General features: G+C 42.2%; 1 protein-coding gene and 1 long non-coding RNA gene across 2 annotated transcripts in view; one reads left to right on the forward strand and one right to left on the reverse strand.

The window, feature by feature from the left end:
- Positions 1–20,272, reverse strand: part of NHLRC2 (NHL repeat containing 2) — a 61,034-nt gene that overhangs the window by 40,445 nt on the left and 317 nt on the right. The window contains exon 2 of the mRNA XM_034777847.1: positions 11,820–11,972. Within this exon, the coding sequence (XP_034633738.1) occupies positions 11,820–11,972 (153 nt within the window). The remainder of the gene's footprint in view (positions 1–11,819; positions 11,973–20,272) is intronic.
- LOC117881040 lies at positions 16,242–19,994 on the forward strand. Its single transcript, XR_004646675.1, has 2 exons — positions 16,242–16,339; positions 19,126–19,994. It is a non-coding gene; the product is annotated as an uncharacterized LOC117881040 (long non-coding RNA).

Raw genomic sequence — 20,272 nt, forward strand, 5'->3', positions numbered from 1 at the left:
ACACAGTTATTTTTAGTGTGCTAGGTAGTGCAGAGCTAGCACATGTCCGTCTACCTGAGTTGGGAGACATGCTCCCAGCTGCAGTGTTGACATACGCCCATGGGATGCCCCACTGGGTAAGTGTCTAACTGCATGGATCTGATTTCAGAATCAGAGCCCTACTCCTTCTACTTGCCATTGCAGGATAGTTTCCTTCAACGGGGGATGGATGGATCACTCGATAAGTGCCCGGTTCTGTTCATTCCCTCTGAAGCATCTGGCATTGGCCACTGTCAGAAGACAGGTTATTGGGCTGGACAGACCACTGGTCTGATCCAGTATGGCCATTCTTCATATGTTTCTAGTACGTTGTCCAGTCTTACTTTAAATGTCTCATATAATAGGGTTTCCCACACTTCTCATGGGTGACTATTCTACAGTACAACAGATCTTACCATTAGGAGTTTTTTCAGCCAAGTGTTTCCTTTTTGTGATTTCAACTACTTACTCCATTATAACCCGTATTGTACCACACTAAACTCTCTCTGACTACTGAACATAGTCTTCAAATATTCATAAATAACTGTGTCTGATCAATTCTTCCAGCCAATTTTTAATACAGTGTATGCCTAGGAAACCTTTACAATTAGCCTGTGTATAATTTGTACAGTATGTTATGCAATATGAAACAAATGAAACAAAACGGAAAATAATACAGATAAACTAGGCATTAAATCAAAGTACTGCTCTTTACTGTGTTAAAGTGATTTCTGCAAAGGTGAATGCTTGTGTAGTTGTCAGTTTTTTTAAAAAGCTGTTTGAATAATCACAAATTAAATATAACAATTTTAAGATGTGGAAAAACATGGAAGTGTTTAAAACCACTAAGCAATGAGTGCTTTCAGATAATATCTGAAAACTGACTTTCTGTATACAGCAGTGTAGGTCCAAAGCACTGAAATACGTATGCCAAGGATTAAATCAATCTTTCCTTGTGAAAAAACAAGCTTAGTTTAGACTTTATAATGACAGACTGATTTTTTAAAATCTTCACACAAGTTACGCCAACCTTTCAGCACCTCATATGGAAAATCTCAGAAGAATGTTTCCTTTCCCTTCTGTTGTACAGCGTTGACAGAAAATCATCATAAATGAAACTGTAAATACACAACATGCCTTGTATTAATAAACTGAATCCTAAAAACAAGTTTTTAAAGACAACTATCGGATTTTCCTTTCAATTTGATTTCTGCAACACACTTCAGAGCCCTCATGTAGTAGAATAAAAGAGCTTTGAATTGTTTTGTATTTTAGGCTGTGGTTAAAAAATAATGTTGGACAATAAATTCTCACTCAAACATTGTAATATCTACAAGAAATCTATAGAGTTTCCATTAATAATACTCTCAACAGAACAGCACCTTCATTTTGACAGAAACCAAAATTAGTTACAATTCAGTATCAGTAGCAAAAAAAGAGTATTACTAAAGGTGTCTTAGCTGGAATTCTATAGGCTTCCATCCTAGGTCCTTGCCTTTTCTTCCTCTACACTTATATCCTTAACTTATTTGATCAGCTCTTATTGATTCAGCTATCACCTCTACAATAATTATTCTCAAATATTTATCCACCTGCAATCTCTGTCCAGTTCTACATCTCCATCTACCCTCTATGATCACTTTTCTTCGATGTCTTGCCACCACCTTCAATTTAATGAACAAATTCACCAAAGGCATAAATGGGAGCAAGTTCAATTAAGTCAATGAAGTTATACCAGCAGTGAATTTGGTCCAGTACGTCTCAAACTGGGGGTCGGGACCCCTTAGGGGGTCGTGAGGTTATGACATGGGGGGTCATGAGCTGTCAGCCTCCATCCCAAACCACGCTTTGCCTCCTGCATTTATAATGGTGTTAAATATATTAAAAAGTGGTTTTAATTTATGGGGGGGAGGGAGGCGCACTCAGAGGTTTGCTGTGTGAAGGGGGTCACCAGTACAAAAGTTTGAGAACCACTGATCTAAAGGAAGTTACTCTTTTCTCTCAAACTTATTCTTTTCCTCACTTTTCCTGCCAGCAATACCATCCTTCCTGTTACCCACACTCACAACCCTGGTGCAATCTTTGATTGTTCTCCTTCATGTTACCTCTTACATTCATGTCCTTGTCAAATCTTGCCACTATTTCCTCTATAACATCTCAAATTCATCTTGTCTTCTTTAGTCTTACTGTCAAAATAGCAGTCAATGCCCTTCTATTCTGGCTTGAAAACTGCAACATCTCCCCCTATGGGCTGCCCTGCTCTAGTGCATCTAAAAGAAAAAGCTGCCAAAATCATCATCTTTTCCTACTGCTCTGACCTGGTCTCCTACATTTCTTAATGACAGGTTTCAGAGTAGCAGCCGTGTTAGTATATATCCGCAAAAAGAACAGGAGTACTTGTGGCACCTTACAAGTACTCCTGTTCTTTTTACATTTCTTAAGTATCTTTATGTAGAGGAAAAGCGTGAGCCAATAGAGTTCAAGCTTCTCCCTCTTCTCCTCATGTTGAAAGTTTCTACAAAGTGCCTGCACCTCCCCTCCATCTTTGTATCCACTCACTGCTTCACCATACACTCCCACCTAAGCTGCCATCCTAACCATTTCCTTTGTCTCTTCCAACACTTACTCCTGGGGGAATTCTGCATCAAAAAATTAAAAATTCTGCAATATTCTGCACATTATGTCAAAATAACATTATCTAACCACGCCAGTTTCAATTATTTTGGTAATTTTTTTCATAATACCTGTCAGCAAGTATGTCTGCAAAAACAGACACACAAACCCGCCCCTAGGAGTAGAGAGTTAAAGAAACCCCTATGACAACCCAGTTCCTGCTTCTCTGCCCCCTCCCCACAGAGCCCAACTGGGGAACCAGAGACACACACCTCCTCCAGAGCCCAAGTGCAATGTCCCGCCTTCCCCCTCCCTCCCGGCCCAGACACTCACACCCCCTCCCCCTCTATCCCCCCCCCCTCAGCCCCCCTACACTCTACCCACCTACCCCTACCCCCCAGAGGCCAGTTGCAGGGTCCCCCTCCCCAGCCCAGACACTCATATCCTCTATGCCCCAGAGCCCAGCTGCGAGCTGCCCCCGGCCAAGACACTCACAGATCCTACTCTCCTAGAACCCAGGGATCCAGAGGGAGAAACAGCCTGATGCTGGGTCCTGGGTTTGCAGGGAGTTTCCTGCACGCCATGGTCACCTTCCTTCAGGATGAGTTGGGAACGGCAACTGCTGGAAACCCTCCCGTTTCCATCCACTCCCCCTGGCCTTGTCTTTTATTTATGAACTGGGGTCTGCCAGGTCCAGCGGCCCCTAGTGGCGGCCAACATCTCTGTGGCCCATTTCTGGGGGGGGGGAAAAGGAAATTCTGCGTGTACAACATTAATTTCTGCAAAATTCTGCATGGCGCAGTGGCACAGAATTCCCCCAAAAGTAAATACTAATTCCATGTTTTCTTCCCAGCATTCAAAACATCTGGAATTATGGTTAATGTACATCCAGTTTGCTCCATTTCCTAATTCAAAGATTCTAAGGACCCATTTAGCATGCAAAGCATTAAAGTTCCACTCTTTGTTTAGTATGTTCTGTATTATTTCATAGTGTCTCTATCTTTGAAGCATGGTTCTGTTAACTACTGAGCACATCCCATCCACTCTACAGTGTCATGTTCAATTATGGTGCCATATAAATAATGAGAGAACATAACTGCTCCCCCCTTTTGATGTACTATGAGATATAAAAGGCAATCCCTTCCCTTCTTGCTACAAAAAAAGGAACTCAGCATACAGAAATAGAAAACCATATTGTATCTCCTGTTCAAGGAAAAGTAATTTTCTGCTACAATGCATTTTTCACTGCCACTGCTCACTGGATTTGCTCTGTAAAGATGGCTGCCAAGCTAAAGTTGTTATTTTTGCTACATAATTCCTGCCTTCATATAATTTTAAATGACATAATTTGCTGGTTTTGTGGTAGGAACCTAAGAAAGTTAGTTATTTCAATGATTTTTAACCTGCATTGGATTTAAATATATCCTACAATATGTGAGCCACCCACAGGAGATTTGGTGGTGTTTTTTTTTTTAAAGCAAATTTAATCTAAATTGTGCACACTATTGTGTGAACTGATGAATGTGTTGCCATTTTAATATACCCCAGATTAAAACCTTGGTTTCAAGGATTATACAAAAGCACAAATTTGGGCCTCTGCCAAACTGTTTCTGAATATTAAAAAGTATTTCTTCTTATAGAAATCCAACAGGCAGTTTCTGGTCTACTGATAACACGAACTAAATATGCCCCAGGGTTTAAAATAACAGACTGAATGCCACTTTGAAAACAGAAATAGTGCTGCTGCAGATACGAGCAAGAACATATCAGATAAAGATCTTGGGTAGCATTTAGTCCAATGGAAAGTGAGCTTTATTATGAGATTTGATGTTTCTGATCATCCTAAAACAACAGCTTCTTGTGTTCAGGCATCTCATGTCACAGCAGCATACTGCTAAAGTTCCATCATTCTGGCATCACATTGTTGTATGCTAAGATGGTACTTGCACCATGCGATCGTAAAATAAATGTTAGAATGTCAAAAAATACTCTGAAGTTAGTGTACTATACAATAATTAGGAAAAAGATACTCCCATGCATGTTTTATATGGCCATTAAGGCATGTTTCCAGTACGTAGTAAAGCAGAAGGGAAAAGGCAGTGTGCCTTCAAATATCCAAATTATACACTAAGCCACAGAAACACCAAGTATTTTCACTCTTACAAAATAAGGAATGGGAGACCGGTAAATTCAGCTCCTATTTCTTCTCACTCTTATCACCAACCTGCAGCAGCCCTGCCACTCTCACTGTTCTGTCACCTTTTCCATCCCTTCTCTGGGAACAGCTCTCCTTCCCCTAACCCAATATCCCTAGTCATCACTGCTCCCCTTCAGACAGCAAGTTTCTCACATCCGATCTACCTATCTCAGGAGTGGGCAAACTTTATGGCCCGAGGGCCACATCTGGGAATAGAAATTGTATGGCGGGGGTCATGAATGCTCACAAAATTGGGGTTGGGGTGTGTGTGTGGGGGGGGGGTTAGGGTTCTGGTTGGGGGTGCAGGCTCCGGGGTGGAGCCAGAAATTAGGAGTTCAGGGTACAGGAGGGGACTCTGGGCTGGGGGAATGGGGTGCGGGCTCTGGGATGGTGTATGGGGAGACTTTGGCAAACCAGTAAAGTGTCTGAAACCACTATGGCTTATTGTTAAAGGCAGCCTAGTCAGCAAGCTGTAAATTGGCCATTCAGCAGTCTCAGCTTGACCAAGGCAGGGGTGGGGGAGAATTTTGGGTGCCTCAGAATGGGCAGCTTGACCCCACGTCCTTCCTGATAAGAATTATGTTGAAGTTGCTGACACATGCATTTTAAAAGAGCAGGATGTGCCCCAGGAATGTCTATTGGGGTCTCAAGGCTGCAAACAGTGGAAAAACCCACACCTGGTTAATCAATAATCAGAAGGAACCTCTTGCTTGCCCATTGGAACTGCTTGCTTAACAAGTTTTTTTTAAGGGACATGTCATTCTATTACTAATGTATAAATAAGGGGAAAATTTGAGGTAGTTGGATTCTTTTTGGACTCTCCCTCTGGAAACATCTTGCGGTCCCCACCGGCAGACCGAAGCTTTGACCACCGGAAGCCTGCCACAGTGTCACTCAAGAGCCACACTCAGCTTTGGTAATTATCAAGGGTTGGGGGTGTTTTATTAAACTGTTGCGGAAGTGTGTAAGTGCTTGAGACTAAGTAAAGTTTAGCTTTAAGTGAAAGCACTTGCGTTGTCCTCTTTGTGCCTGCCATCTATCGGTCGGACAGCCGTGTCTCCCCTGATTTATTTACACCTCGCACAGAGTAAAAGTTACCAAGAGCTTTGGGTTGAAAGAACCCCGAGTAACATTGGGGCTGAGGAGTTTGGGGTGTAGGGGGGTGCTCCAGGCTGGGATCGTGGGATTTGGTGGGCAGGTGGGGGATCAGGGCAGGGAATGGGGGCATGGGGAGAGGCTCATGGGTTCAGGCTCCCAGTGGCACTTACCTCAAGCGGCTCCCGGAAGCAGCAGCATGTCCCTTCTCCGGCTTTTATGTGGCAGCGTGACCAGACAGCGCTGCGCACTGCCCCATTCGCAGGCACTGCCCCTGCAGCTCCCATTGGAGCGCTAGTGGGGGCCATTGGACCTGGACCATGCCATGGCTTCCGGGAGCCGTTATGCGGCCCCCGACCCTGCGCCCCGCTGGAGTGCCAGAACAGGGCAAGCCCCAGACCCCGCTTCCCAGTGAGAGCTCGCAGGCTGGCTTAAAACAGCCCGCAGGCCATAGTTTGAAACCCCCCTTTCTCCCTCCCCCAGCCTATCTCCTGCAAACCTCTTCAGCAGGGAGACTTCTAGGCATTAAGCCACCTTCTCCCTGTGAGCTGCCTACCCACAGCTATTTTTTGTCATAAGCAGTGGTGGAACCCTACAGCAGGGCAAAGCACTTGGGCAAATCAAAATTGGAGGTTTTTAGCAGCAGACAAGTCTGACTCTGCCTAAGGGCTGGTGGCATATGCACCGACTCTGTGGGTGCTCCGGGACTGGAGCACTCATGGGGAAAAAAAAAAAATGGTGCTTGCTGCGCAGCCACTAGCAGCCCCCCCAGTGCCTCCTGCCCACCGGCAGCCCCACCAATCAGCGCCTCACCCTCCCTTCCAATGCTTCCCGCCCACCACGATTGGCTGTTCTGAGGCATGCAGGAGGGGAGGAAGAGGAGCAAGCGGGGGGTGTGCTTGGGGGAGGAGATGGAACAGGGCGGGAAGAGGCAGGGTGGGGATGTGGCCTTGGGGGAAAGGGTGGAGTGGGGGTTGCACCTGAGGCACAGCAGGGGTCGAGCACCCCTCCCCGCCTCTGGCTGGTGGGAAGAAGTACAGACCATTCCCGTACCTACCCTAGCATTTCTGCTCTGCATAGACATGAAAAGATCCCAAATCGCTTTTTGTCAGAATAGAAGTTTCCCACGGTGTCTGGCCAAAACTTTCCCCACCCCTTCTATTGTGAAACAAGTTGTCCACCAGGCTGACCTCCTCCATCATTTCAGTGATGCTGTATGTGTATAGTTTGCAAAGTGGTTTTAGACTCTTAGGCACGTATGGTATTATATCTACATTTCTAAGGTTTTTCTTATACATTGAACATCAGCCCATCGAAGCACTACATTAATACCCTAATCATATCTTAACATTCTTCTTAAAATATTATTTCCATTTTACTGGATATATCTTTTCAGGGGGAATGTTTAAAAAGAGTTTAGGATAAAAGAAGTAGAAACACACTGTACCCTGCATCAAATCTTTTCATTGTTTTTAAAAATCTTTTTGTGTCCAACTCTGATTTTTTGAAGCTGTCTAGAGCTCTTCCTGAACTCCTATTTCAGACCCATTCCCCAATTCCTTAATCCCCAAAGGCCCAATCATTGCATTCAACAATTTGTTTAGCCTGCAGTCAATCTTTAGATTATTTTAGGAAACATACTGAAACAGTTTAACTTAAAAAAATATCCCAGGTTTCTGGTGAAAGGTTACTGAAAGAAGAACAGTATGGCCAAAGAAGGCCTTTAAAAATTTTTTTTTTCCCTTCTTTGTGAAGCACACACCTGCTTCCTAAGTTCAAAAGAGCAACACTTGCAGGTGTGCATCGTTAAAGTTTTATTTACTAGAAGAGAAAGCTAAAATGAGATCATATCCAACTCCTGACTCAGGTTTTCCACTAGAAGGTAAAGCATGAAAGGAGTTGTACCCACCATTTAAGAGCTAGGAGGGCAGTAGTTGAGAGTGGGCGGGTGGCTAGCTGGCTGTAGGGACACAAATGGACTTTAAAACCTCCTGAACTTTAAGTTATATATGCTTTTAAAGCCTAAAATATATAGATTTGAAAAACAAAATGTCTGTTACAAAACTTCTATTTTAAAATCAAGCTTTCCTTCAGACTTTTTACTGCATTTTTTATGTCGTTGAATATTTTAATATATGTTGGAATACTAACCTATTTTATTTTCCTTCTTTCTCCAGCCTTATTCTTCTTAACCTTCATCTCCCCAGGTTCACAAACTCTGATGTTTCTCTTGGTCCTTTTCTCCTTATCCAAATGATCGCTAAGTCTTGAGTCACTTTCCTGTTTAATATCAACACACACACCTTCCTTCACTGTTACACCACTACTAAAACCCTTGTTCTCTGACTTAAACAATAATATAGTAATCAAGGTGAGAGATTTCTTATCTTGTAGTAGCACCTACATTCACGGTAATAGGCACAGTGCTAGGAAAGTTATTATAATCAGAAAAAAAAACCAAAACAGAAAAATTCCCCAACTTGGCATTCAGCTGAGTGCTAAGGACCCTAGTATGCTAATATAAAGCCATGAATTTAAAATATTAAATATATAATTTTAACAAACAGAATCAATGGTGGAATCATATTGCAAGCAAAATTTAAGAACAAGCAAAGAGCCTATTTGTGAAACAAAAGGAAAAGCCTTTTTTCCCCAGTGAGGGAATGAGAAGTTCAAGAGGCTGTGACAGAAAATAAAAAGTGTTTTAAACTTTGACAAATGAGGCTCCAACACCAGGATTTTCAGCAGTGTAAAATATCCAAAAAGACAACAAAGAAAGAAGTGGTAGCCACTAAGCCTAAAGCCATGGAAGGCATATATAGCCATCTTGATATGAAGGAGGCTTTAGAAAAATACGCAGGGTGCCAAAGACCTGCAATAAGAGAACTGAAGGCATCAGTGAGATCAAAGTCACTAAAGATGAAAGTGGCAATATGTTGATCAATGAGAAACAGATTAATGAACAGTAGAGAAATAACTTTGAACCGATTATGAATGAAGAGAATCTAAGAGAAGCATGCCAAATGATTAAATCAAGACAGGATCTGGAGGCACAAGTGATAGGAGTTGCAGAGGCATTGAGCAATATGAAACATGAGAGCTCTCAGCCCCAATAACATACCAGCAGAAGTACACAAGTGCTTGGGGCAAGTAGGTCTGAACATACTGACACAACTGTTTCATAGCATCATGGGGACTGAGAAGATGCCTGAACAAAAATACAAAATTACTACCAATATTTAAGAGAAAAGGCTACATACAAGAATGTGGTAACTACTGCGGCATTAAACTCACGAGCCACATGATGAAGTTCTGGGAAAAAGTTATTGATAATAGACTTCAAAGAGAACTGGAGGTCAGGACAATCAGATTTGCCTCATGTCAGGCAAGTCAACACTGGATACTATCTTTGCAATAAGACTACTTGTGGAAAAATATGAAGAGAAGAGGAAAACCCTGCCCACGGCATTCATTGATCTTGAAAAGGCTTAGGACCACGTTCTGAGAGAAAAGTCATTCCAGTGATGCATGAGAATGAAACAGATACATGAAGGCTGTATCAGGCTCTTCCAGAACATGTCTGAGGGTGCTGTTACCACAGTGAGAAGACAAAGTAAACAGTTTCTGATAAGAGTCAGGGAACATCAAGACTCGGTACTTAAGCCCTTTTTTATTCACATTGGTGCCTGATGCACTTACAGAAAACATTCAGAGAGCGTGCTTTTTGCAAATGATGGTGCATGCTTTTTGCAGATGATGTAGTGCTCATAGAGGAGAGCAAAGAGGAAGTGGAAGACTGAAAGAATTCAAAAGGGCACTCTTGAAAGAAACGGCATGAAAATCAGCAGAAATGGTCTGTTGATCCCATGATACCTTGCAAGAAGACAATGAGACTACGCCTGGGGAGGTCAGGCACTAACAAAGGTACAGCAGTACAAGTACCTAGCTTCAAGAGTACAGGATAATGGTGAACTCAACAACGAACTTATAATAAGCAGAATAGGAAAGGTATGGACTAAATGGAGAGAAGTGATCTGCAATAAAGAATGCCTATCAATTGAAAAGTCAGGTCTACAAGACTCTAATTAGGCCTGCACTTCTGAATGGCTCTGAATGCACTGAGGAAGAGACAGGAGCAGATCTTGAATACAGTGGAAATGATGGATGCTTGGAGTTACAAGGATGAATCATATTCAGAATGATTAGGGGAAGTGTGAAGGTGGTATCAGTTATAGAAAAGCTTAGATGTTTTAGGCATGTGAAAAGAAGATCAGAAGAATATATAGGAAACAGGGTGTTCAACTTAGGAGTGGAGGGTAACAGAAGAGTTGGAAGACACAAATCTAGATGGATGGATGGATGGATTTCATTCAAAACCATTTGATTAGCTGCAGAGTTTCCAAGGAACTGCTTCAAGACAGACTGGAATGGAGTGGAACTCGAAGAGTTAATGCCATATAGATAAAGCTAAGGCTAGAAGCAAAAGAAGAAAAGATATACTATTCACAGAAATACCAGTGCCACCTTACACAGCACTTTTTGCTTAAACCTTTCCTGCCACTCATGAACAGCCCATTTTCTATGTATCAATCACTTCCCCTGTCCCACCTAAAGTTTGCTTCTCTCACAAATTGCAGTTACAGTATTTCCTCACTAGCAACTTCTCCACAATTTCTTGCATCTCAACCATTGTACCAAGTATTGTATTTCTCCAAAATAAGCCATAAACTCTTCAGGGCAGGGAACTTTGCTTTTTAAGTCTTTTTAAAAGTGCTGTGTTTATTTATTACAGTATATAAATAACAGTACTTTATGCAAAACTATCTATGTTTTAGTACTCTAACTGAAGTGAACAATGCAATAAAGTTAAATATCAACAAGATAACTAATAAGAGAGGTGCATGGGAGGGTTAAACATAATAAATTATCATAGTTTGTTACAAAGAGTTGAAGAACGAAATTAGTTTCAATCCTTCTCATCTCATCTGAAGAAAATACCTTTCCAATATGTCATAAAGTGTCCATCACAGGTTAGAAGCACTTAGGACCTTGCATAAGAATGCAATTCTCCTCTTCTGACTCATCCTGATGTCAGAAGATCAGAATTTTGCATAAAGATGGAGGGCAATTACTACCCATCTATGTAGCTTGAAAGCTTGTCTCTCCCACCAAACAGAAGTTGGCCCAATAAAAGATAAGATATTACCTGTCTACCCTAGTCAAGAAAGATAGGCAGACTTTATCGCCAACCAGAATTTAAGGAGGAAGAGTTGAAATGCATCTCTGGATCAAAGAGGAGTAGGAGTGGAGATGAGCCGGTCCTGCAGGAAAAACCATAGGAACAGCCAAACTTGGGGGAAAACTTTAGCTCAGGTTTCTGTTTTGTTGTTATTGCAGTTACTAATAAAACCAAACCCCAGGAAAGGTGTAAGTGTAGATCATACACAACGTACGTATACTCTGATCAGAGCAGGTAGGGAACCTCACCTACTTAAAATCAGATTTATTTTTTTTAACCTATCAAGCCTTGAAAGCAAATTCAGCAGATCACATATGTCTAGAAATTCAGGGCCCAATTCTTGCACCCTTACTCAGATTGAGAAGTACTTTATTCTACAAACAGCCCTATTTATGAGAGTAGCAGACTTGGACTTTTATGTATTAACATTGCTTTTCTAAATATACAGATGCAACAACTGCCAAATTTAACCCCTTTTAGAAGTGTTGTGGGATTACATACAGTCCTCCTTTTTTTAGGCTACCATAGATTAGAAGGTACTTTTAGACATCACTGAAGTCTTGCCAAGTGTTTAGTAACCAGCAACGAAGTGACTCAGCTACTCCATCTGTGACACTGCCAGGAAATTTTATTCCAAGCAAACTAAAGCGCTGATACCTTTATCACAGTATTTGTGCTCTAACGCATGGAGGTCAGGCAGCAGGTGTATGCAGTTGATGCAGCAGTAAGTGAAGAAATCCAAAACCACCACTTTTCCACAAAGGTCTTGGTACAGAGAAATGGGACCTTCAGTGTTCAGCCACTCTAAATCTGGAATTAAGAAAACAGAGGTACTCAATTAATTAAAGAATGAAAGAACAGATGACAGTGTTCAACATTCTTGGTACGCTTCACTAAAATTTAAAACATAAAAGTTTCTATGCAAACAGGAAGGCAAGCCAAAAATCTTACAGATGGTAAACGTGTTTTCATGACCTGTAATTCTTTATAATTAATTACCGTATTTTCCGGCGTATAAGACGACTGGGCGTATAAGACGACCCCCAACTTTTCCAGTTAAAATATAGAGTTTGGGATATACTCGCCGTATAAGACTACCCCTCTTCCAACGCACACCAAAAAAAAAAATTAAAAAAACATCAGATTTGATTTCAATATGGTAATTTTAATTCAAATGCTTATGACATGCAGGTAGTTAGCAGGAAAACTGTCACTTATAAACATAAGGCTGTTTGTCATCAAACATGTAAACATAAAACAGTGCAAGTGGATTAAACTTTTCCTAATTCACTCTAAAGCTGAAAGGAAGGATAAGACAATAAACCCATGGGAGCTGCCATGCTGTTTGTTTTCTAAGCTGTCAACCAAACTGGAACTGATGATGATAGGAGGAAGATAACAAACAAGAGAGAGAGAGCAAGTGCCGGGCAAGTCCCTGGCAAGTTAGCAACGCCCATCATAACTGCAAGCTACGGTATTTTTACAGGTTTTGCTGGCGTGACAGTTTCCCTTTAAAAGCCTTCAAAATCCTCCTGTTCGTCATCTGATATCATAAGTACATCAATGACATCTTGTGATACATTTGTAAGGCAGTCATCGTATGGATCGAATTCCGTATCAGATGGTGTGGTCTCAGCTTCGGCTTCCTCTTCATCTTGCCACAAGTAGTCGTCCTCCATACCCTCTAATGAATTTGATATGCCACACTTCTTGAAAGACTTGATTACTGTTTCTGCATCAATATCATTCCAGGCTTTTATGACAAACTTGCACAAAACATCCAACTGTGGAGCACGCATGTTTCCTCCTTTTGTGAATGACTTTTCGCCGCTAACCATCCATTCATTCCACTGTTCTTGAATGCGATCTTTAAATGACTTGTTTAGGCACACATCCAGTGGCTGTACCAACGATGTCAATCCTGCAGAAATAACTGCCGCATCTGTGTTTAGTCTTGCAAGCATTTGCTTGGTGCTGGGAGTTAAATGAGCCCTGAACATATCCCACACCAGTAGACTACATTTTTGAATAAGTCCACCTGGTCGCCTGCTCCATACATTATCAAGCCATAGCTTTACCCCTTCTTCATCCATCCAGCCTTTTTCATTCACATGTACAAAACAACCAACAGGGAACTTGAATTTCGGCATTGTTTTTCTTTTAAAAATAATCATTGGTCTCAGTTTGGCGCCATCAGCTGTGCATCCTAGTACCACTGTAAAACTGGACTTCTCATGTCCTGTTGTTTTAATTAAAATTGTTTTTTCACCTTTTTGATGGACAGTTTTATTTCCAACCATATCAAAATTCATTGGAGTTTCATCCATATTTCCAATACTACTTAACGCATAGCCATGTTTAGTGCGCTGTTGTATTACGTATCGATGGAAACTATTTACTTTGCTATCAAGATCTGCAGGTAATTTTGGGGCAATTTTCATCTTTTGCCTCAGTACCATATTATGCCTTCCCATGAATCTACTACACCAGGATACAGTGGCCTTAAATCTGTTGCTGTGATCTGGGTTAGATTTGGCCCACTGAAGTGCAAACAAATGTATTTTATTTCGTGTCACTACATAACCGTTTTGGCGATGCTCATTCACCATGTCTGCTACATGTTTTTCGAGTTCTGGCCAATGTGGAGTGCCTCTTCTTAATGCACACTTACCCCTTGGCATACTCTTTAATGCTTTTTCATTTGCTTTCCAGTCCCGAACCATCTTTTCTGTTACTCCATATTGTCTTGCAGCAGCGCAGTTATTATGTTCCATGGCAAAGTTTACAACTTTAAGTTTGAAACTGGCTTCATATTTCTTTCTTCTTGCTGGTGAAGCCATGATGGGGTTTTGACTGTTGGACATTTGTATACTGTACTGTATGTACTGGTGCTATACTGTATGAACAGGTACAGATACTGGTGCTGTACTGTATGTGGTACCCAGTATACAAAAACCAGCCAATCATGGCAAGCGATGTACCTTACCGGCGATTGGCTGGTTGTTGTATACAAAGCCTGCTTGGATTGGTCAGCTCTCCCTGCCTGCCCAGCCCTCCCTGTCTCCAAGACTATCAGAGCGGTAGCGCAAACACGCCTCTTTCACCTGTCTGGCCCGCCCTTGTATCCTATTACCTCCTTCTCTGCCTCTCAGATCTCGCACATGCGCGCCTGCGCCGCTTCACTGCAGTCCTTAGGAGCGAGATCTGAGAGGCAGAGAAGGAGGTACGGTAATAGGATACAAGGGCGGGCCAGACGGGTGAAAGAGGCGTGTTTTTCTGGGCACAGCGCCGCTCTATCTCTTTTTTCCATACCCCGGGCGTCCCGGACGCCTGCAGCTTGCTCCGCCCTTCACTTACACCTTCCCGGTGAGGCGCCCCTCACCTCGTCATCGGGCGGGGATGTGGCCGCGGCCATTTTTGAGCTCCCCCCACCATATGCGGCGACCGCAGATTCTCCAGTCCGGCTTGGAAGTTTCAGCACCCGCCCTATAAGACGACACCCGGCGTATAAGACGACCCCCGACTTTTGAGAAGATTTTCCTGGGTTAAAAAGTAGTCTTATACGCCAGAAAATACAGTATTTAAAAGGAACATTAGAACAGTGTACAGTTAGAAATCTAACTTAGGTTAATGATAATTCACAGATAAACCTTAGAAACATTTGTTCTGTTCAGAAAATATGATCTGCAAAACTCAACCTCATGAGAAAGTCATATAGATAACATATCTGTATTTACATCAATGCAACGAACAGATATTTATAAATAATTGATGTTAGTAAATTAAGTACCTTGCTGAACTTTGTTTTTAATGTCTTATAAAGATGTAAAATCTCATACTGAAAGAATATTTCAATAACCTGTGCTATGTTACAGTTTTTGTTCCCTTTTAAATTTACTGTAACAAAATTAAATGACAGCTATAAATACCTGTTTGCATACTCATTTCCAATAATAAAAGAACTACTATTCCAATAAGAAGTGACTTCCCAAGGTCAGATGGGAAGTCAGTAACAAAGCTAGGAATAGAAATCCTATCTCACAATCATATACTTTAAACAGTAGAAAAAACTTCTTCTGAAAATATTAAAGATCAATATATGGGTGGGATTTTCAAAAGAGCTTAAGTGATTTAGGAAAATAAATTCTATTATATTTTTGAATGAGACTTGTGTTCCCAAGCCACTTAGGCACTTCTGAAAATTCCATTTTATGACTGTTCTAACAGACTAGACTCTCCTCAGCCCATAGGCCCGAGGACAATCTTGCTATTGAAGTCAATAGGAGTTATGTCTTTTACTTCACTAAGAGAAGGACTGGGGCTTAGCTACATATTTACAGCACTGGTAACATTAATGGTACTTTTTCATATAAGTTAAGAATAGTCTATTTACACTACTAGATCATCAATTATTAAAAAACCTGCAACAGAATGAGATTTATACTTTATGGCATTTCTCCCTCTCTCACTGAAGTTAAAGTATCTTTCATGAACTGGATACAAATATGCAGGAAATAGAAAACATTTGCTATTTATTTGTGCTGCTTTTCAGGCCTTGACAAAAAGCACAGGGGAGCAGGATTTACCTATGAGCAACTAGCCCAAGGTGAGCTTGCACATAAGTGGCAGAACTGAGAATGGAATCCAAGAATCCTAAATCTAGCTAGCAGCTCATATTGCCTCATTAGTCACAAATCAAATGCACTCCCAGGATGGATAATTTTATTTTAACCTATCCAATGCTGCTTTTTCAATTTTATACATTTAGGCCTCAACCCTGCAAACTGCTCCATATGGTAAGGTTGCCAGGCGTCCGGTGCTGGTCGAAAGGGGACCCTGGTGGCTCAGGGCCATTAAAAGTCCTGTCGACGGCGCAGCGGAGATAAGGCAGGCTCCCTGCCCAGCTCTGAGTGGCTCTCTGGAAGCAGAGTGGCTCCCTGGCATGTCCCTCCGGGCCCTAGGCGCAAGTGTGATCAGGGAAGTGCTGCCCCCGCCCCCAGCAGCAGCTCTGCAGCTCCCATTGGGCAGAAACCGCGGTCAATGGGAGCTGCAGGGGCAGGCAACGCGCCTCCGCCTAGGGGCTGGACATGCCAGCCGCTTCCAGTAGCGGCACAGAGCCAGGGCAGGCAGGGAGCCTGCCTTAGTCCTGCTGCGTCACCAACTGGAAGCCACCTAAGGTAAGTGCTGCCCAGCCGGAGTCCACACCCTGAACCCTCTCCTGCACCCCAACCCCATACCCCAGATTGGAACCCCCTCCTTGAGCCCGCACCCCAAACACCCCCCCCGCACCCCAACCCCATGCCTCAACCCTAAACCCCCTCCCGCACCCAAACTCCCTCCTAGACCCCACACCCACACCTCAACCATCTGCCCCAGGTCAGAACCCACCCTTGAGCCCACCCCCCCACACACATACCCCAACACCCTGCCCCAGCCCTGAGGTCCGTTCCACAGCCAAACTCCCTCCCAGACCCCACACCCCAACCCCCTGCCCCAGATCGAAACCCCCTCCCACACCCAAACTCCCTCCCAGAGCCTGTGTCCCATCCCACACCTTAACCTCCAGCCCACAAACCCCTCCTACACCCTGAACCCCTCATTTCTGGCCCCATCCCAGAGCCTGCACCCCCAGCTGGAGCCCTCACCCCCTCCCGCAACCCAATCCCATGCCCCAGCCCAGTGAAAGTAAGTGAGGGTGGGAAAGAGTGAGCGATGGAGGGAGGGGGGTTAGAGTGAGTGGGGTGCGGGGCAAGGGTGTTTGGTTTTGTGCAATTCAAAAGTTGGCAACCCTACTATACGGGTGGACCCCTCTAACCACAGAAAACCCCACTGAGTCAGTGTGGCTCCGTGTAGGTGAACCCTCTTGCAGTATTTAAGCTCTGATGCATAAAAGGCAGCATGGAAAAAGGTACAGAGGCATACCTGTGAGAACCTGACACTCCAGCATGTGAGGCTGTTATCTCTGACTCGGTAAGTGGGGTGTAAGCAATATAAAAAAAGATCAAAGAGGACAAGTAGGAAGAGGAAGAGTTGTGAACGGTCTTTAAATTGAGAACAAGAACTTGATGCAATGTAACAGGGGAAGCTCAGGAAGGATTCAATGAGGTGGTCACAGTGATCAACAAGGACAAAATATGGGTATGGTATCAGATATACTGGAGACGAAAACAGACAGGTCTTTTCATAAATAATGAAACTGCTAATAAACTTCTTAATTCTTATTTTCTTTTAAAGTAGCCCAGTTCCCAATCTAAGATCTGGGAAAGGCTGGGGATAATCTGTCAAACTGTCTCAACACATACAACAGAGGAAAAACGTGGAAACGGGAGGGAGGGGAAAAACCAACCTAAAATTGGAGCTTAAATTATACAGGACAAAAGTCTCCTCTCAAAGCTGAACAAAAGATGGTTTGACATTTGCTCTCAGTACATGAGAGTTCCCATTGACAATAGTGGTATCTTGAATATCTGCCATGGAGATCAAAGTAAAGAATGTTGCTTTAGTTTGGTATTAGATGGATAGGCATGAAGGGGTTTTCATTTAAATACTGTAAATAGAATATCAGGGCACGAATATGACATCAGCCTTTAGGATTTGGGAAAAAACCTGAAGCAGTCCTTAAATCTATTATAGAAAATTAGGAAAGGGATAGAAAATAAGACAGTAAATATCATATAAATCCATGGTATGCCCACACCTTGAATACGGGGTCCAATACTGGTTGTTCCATCTCAAAAAATATATTAGAATTGGAAAAGGTACAGAGAAGGGTTAAAAAAAAAATCGGGGCATGGATCAGCTTCCACGTGAAGAAAGATTAAAAAGACTAGGACTGTTCAGCTTGGAAAAGAGATGACTAAGATGGGATAGGACAAAAGCCTATAAAATCATGAATGGTGTGGAGAAAGTGTTATTTATCCCTTCATGTAACACAAAATTTCATTGGGTGAACCCTGGTTCAATAGGGAGCAGGTTTAAAATAAACAAAAGGAAGTACTTCATACAAATCCCAGTCAATCAGTGGAACTCTTTGCCGGGAGATATTGTGAATGCCAAAAGTATAATTTGGTGAATTCATGGGGGTAGGTCAATCAATGGCTATTAGCCAAGATGGCTAAGCCTCTGACTGCCAGATGCTGGGACTGGATGGCAGGGGATGGATCACTCGATAATTGTCCTGTTCTGTTCATTCCCCCTGAAACATCTGGCATTGGCCACTGGCAGAAGACAGGATACTGGGCTAGATGGACCCTTGGTCTGACCCAGTAATGCCATTCTTATGTTTTCTATTCAAAATAATAAAAGTCACAGAAGCTCCAACAGTTTCCTGGTTAGCGAACAATACTATTATCTCGCTTTTAATATTATCTTAAGTCAGCCAAAGGATATTTAGGGACCAGCATAGGCAGTTTTGCAAAAGCATCTGAAAAATTACTAGCCCACGTATAAGATCTACTTGCTGATCCTTCCATAATGATGAAAACTCTAATGCAGTGGTTCAGGAGCCAAATTAGCAATCAACGTTACTCAAAAGAGCCACAGTACTGTGAATTCATTGTTTCATTTACTATATAGTAATATTTAAACAGTATAATAGGGAAAATATTTAGTTTTTATATATTATTCTCATAGCAAAATGACTGGCCAAGTATTATTATTTTATCAGCTACAATTGGTTAATAAACATAGTAAAAGCATCCTGACTGGTTAATAACTCAGACTGGTTAATAATTAAATCACACAGTGTTTTAATATTATGTGCTGCAAAGAGCCACTGGAGACACATTAAATAGTCACTTGTGGTTCACAAGCCTCAGTCTGATTATCAGGGCTCTAATGATATTTTACCCAGTTATTAGTACTTGTTACAAACAAATGAACAAGTAAAGATTTGAAGAGATGTTTTAAGATCTGCTGTCTTGCAAACAACCAAGGCTACAATTTTTAATATGTTTCACCACAGTTTGAAAACTTGGAGCTGCTTCCTTTTTGACTGGGATGGCAACTAACACAAAATGGGGCATTTAGGGAGAAGATCAGAGGGGATCCTGGAGAAAAACAATATAACAGATAAGTGTCTTTCTTGCTACAGTATTTAACACTTACTATTTTATTGATACTGAAGATTTAAACTTCAAAGACATGAATCTCACTAAAAACATTTTAATTCCACTGGTTTTTTTACACTTTGTCTCTAAAGATACACAAGTGTCAAAAAAAGGTAAACATTTATTTGAATTAATAAAGAAGTTAGGACAAGTGATTAGAACAAGGGATTTTACACCCAGCCTCCTGGGTTCTGTTCCCACTTAAATGTGAGGATAATTATACTACCTACCCTACTATTTCTTGACTGCTATTAAGTCAAGGACACCGTAAACACACAGGGAGGTGTAGACACATAATGCACCAGATAACAGTACTACTAACCAACCCCCAGCATTAAAAATAATGGGGAAGACCCCTCCCCTCCAAAATCATGAGTGGCTAAAAATAATTTTTAATGGTGTTCTGTTTATTTACCTTTTGACTGGAGCCTTTGAGTCACATTTCTTGCAACCATGAGAGTGAAAGTTTTCATACTTTTTTAACAAAAATCTAAGATTCTCAATTAATAACCTGATTCCAGCAGCTAAGGCTTAAAGAAAAACACCAAACATTGAAATACTGACAATAAAATTGCGAGAGATGGCAACACTGAAGGCTGGTGCATTTTTATCTCAAGGCAGTGCCATGGTCTTTGCTTAACTTTTTATTCTTGGAGACTTGTCTTTATTCTACAGCTAGGAAAGCGGAGGCCACAACATTAAGCAAAACTGCTCATGATCAGGGGGAAAAGACAAGATAACTAGACGGAGAGAGAAGAGGGATGAATACTCAGCGTTTCCTGTCATCCAGTCCTGTGCCACTCACGCTCCCATACCACCCGCCTCCTGGAGAATACAGAAAGGAGTGGGGTTAGAACTCAGGGCTTCTTATCACCCAGAGACTGAATCATGGCAACTGATCTTCTTACACCAGCCCAACTCTCTGGGTGCGATTCCTAGGGCCGTGGTGGCAAGTGCCAGAGGCAATTTGGGGGGGAAGGGAGGTGACAACACCCCAGAGCT

Source organism: Trachemys scripta, chromosome 7, assembly GCF_013100865.1.
Source record: "Trachemys scripta elegans isolate TJP31775 chromosome 7, CAS_Tse_1.0, whole genome shotgun sequence".
Lineage (NCBI taxonomy): Eukaryota > Metazoa > Chordata > Testudines > Emydidae > Trachemys > Trachemys scripta.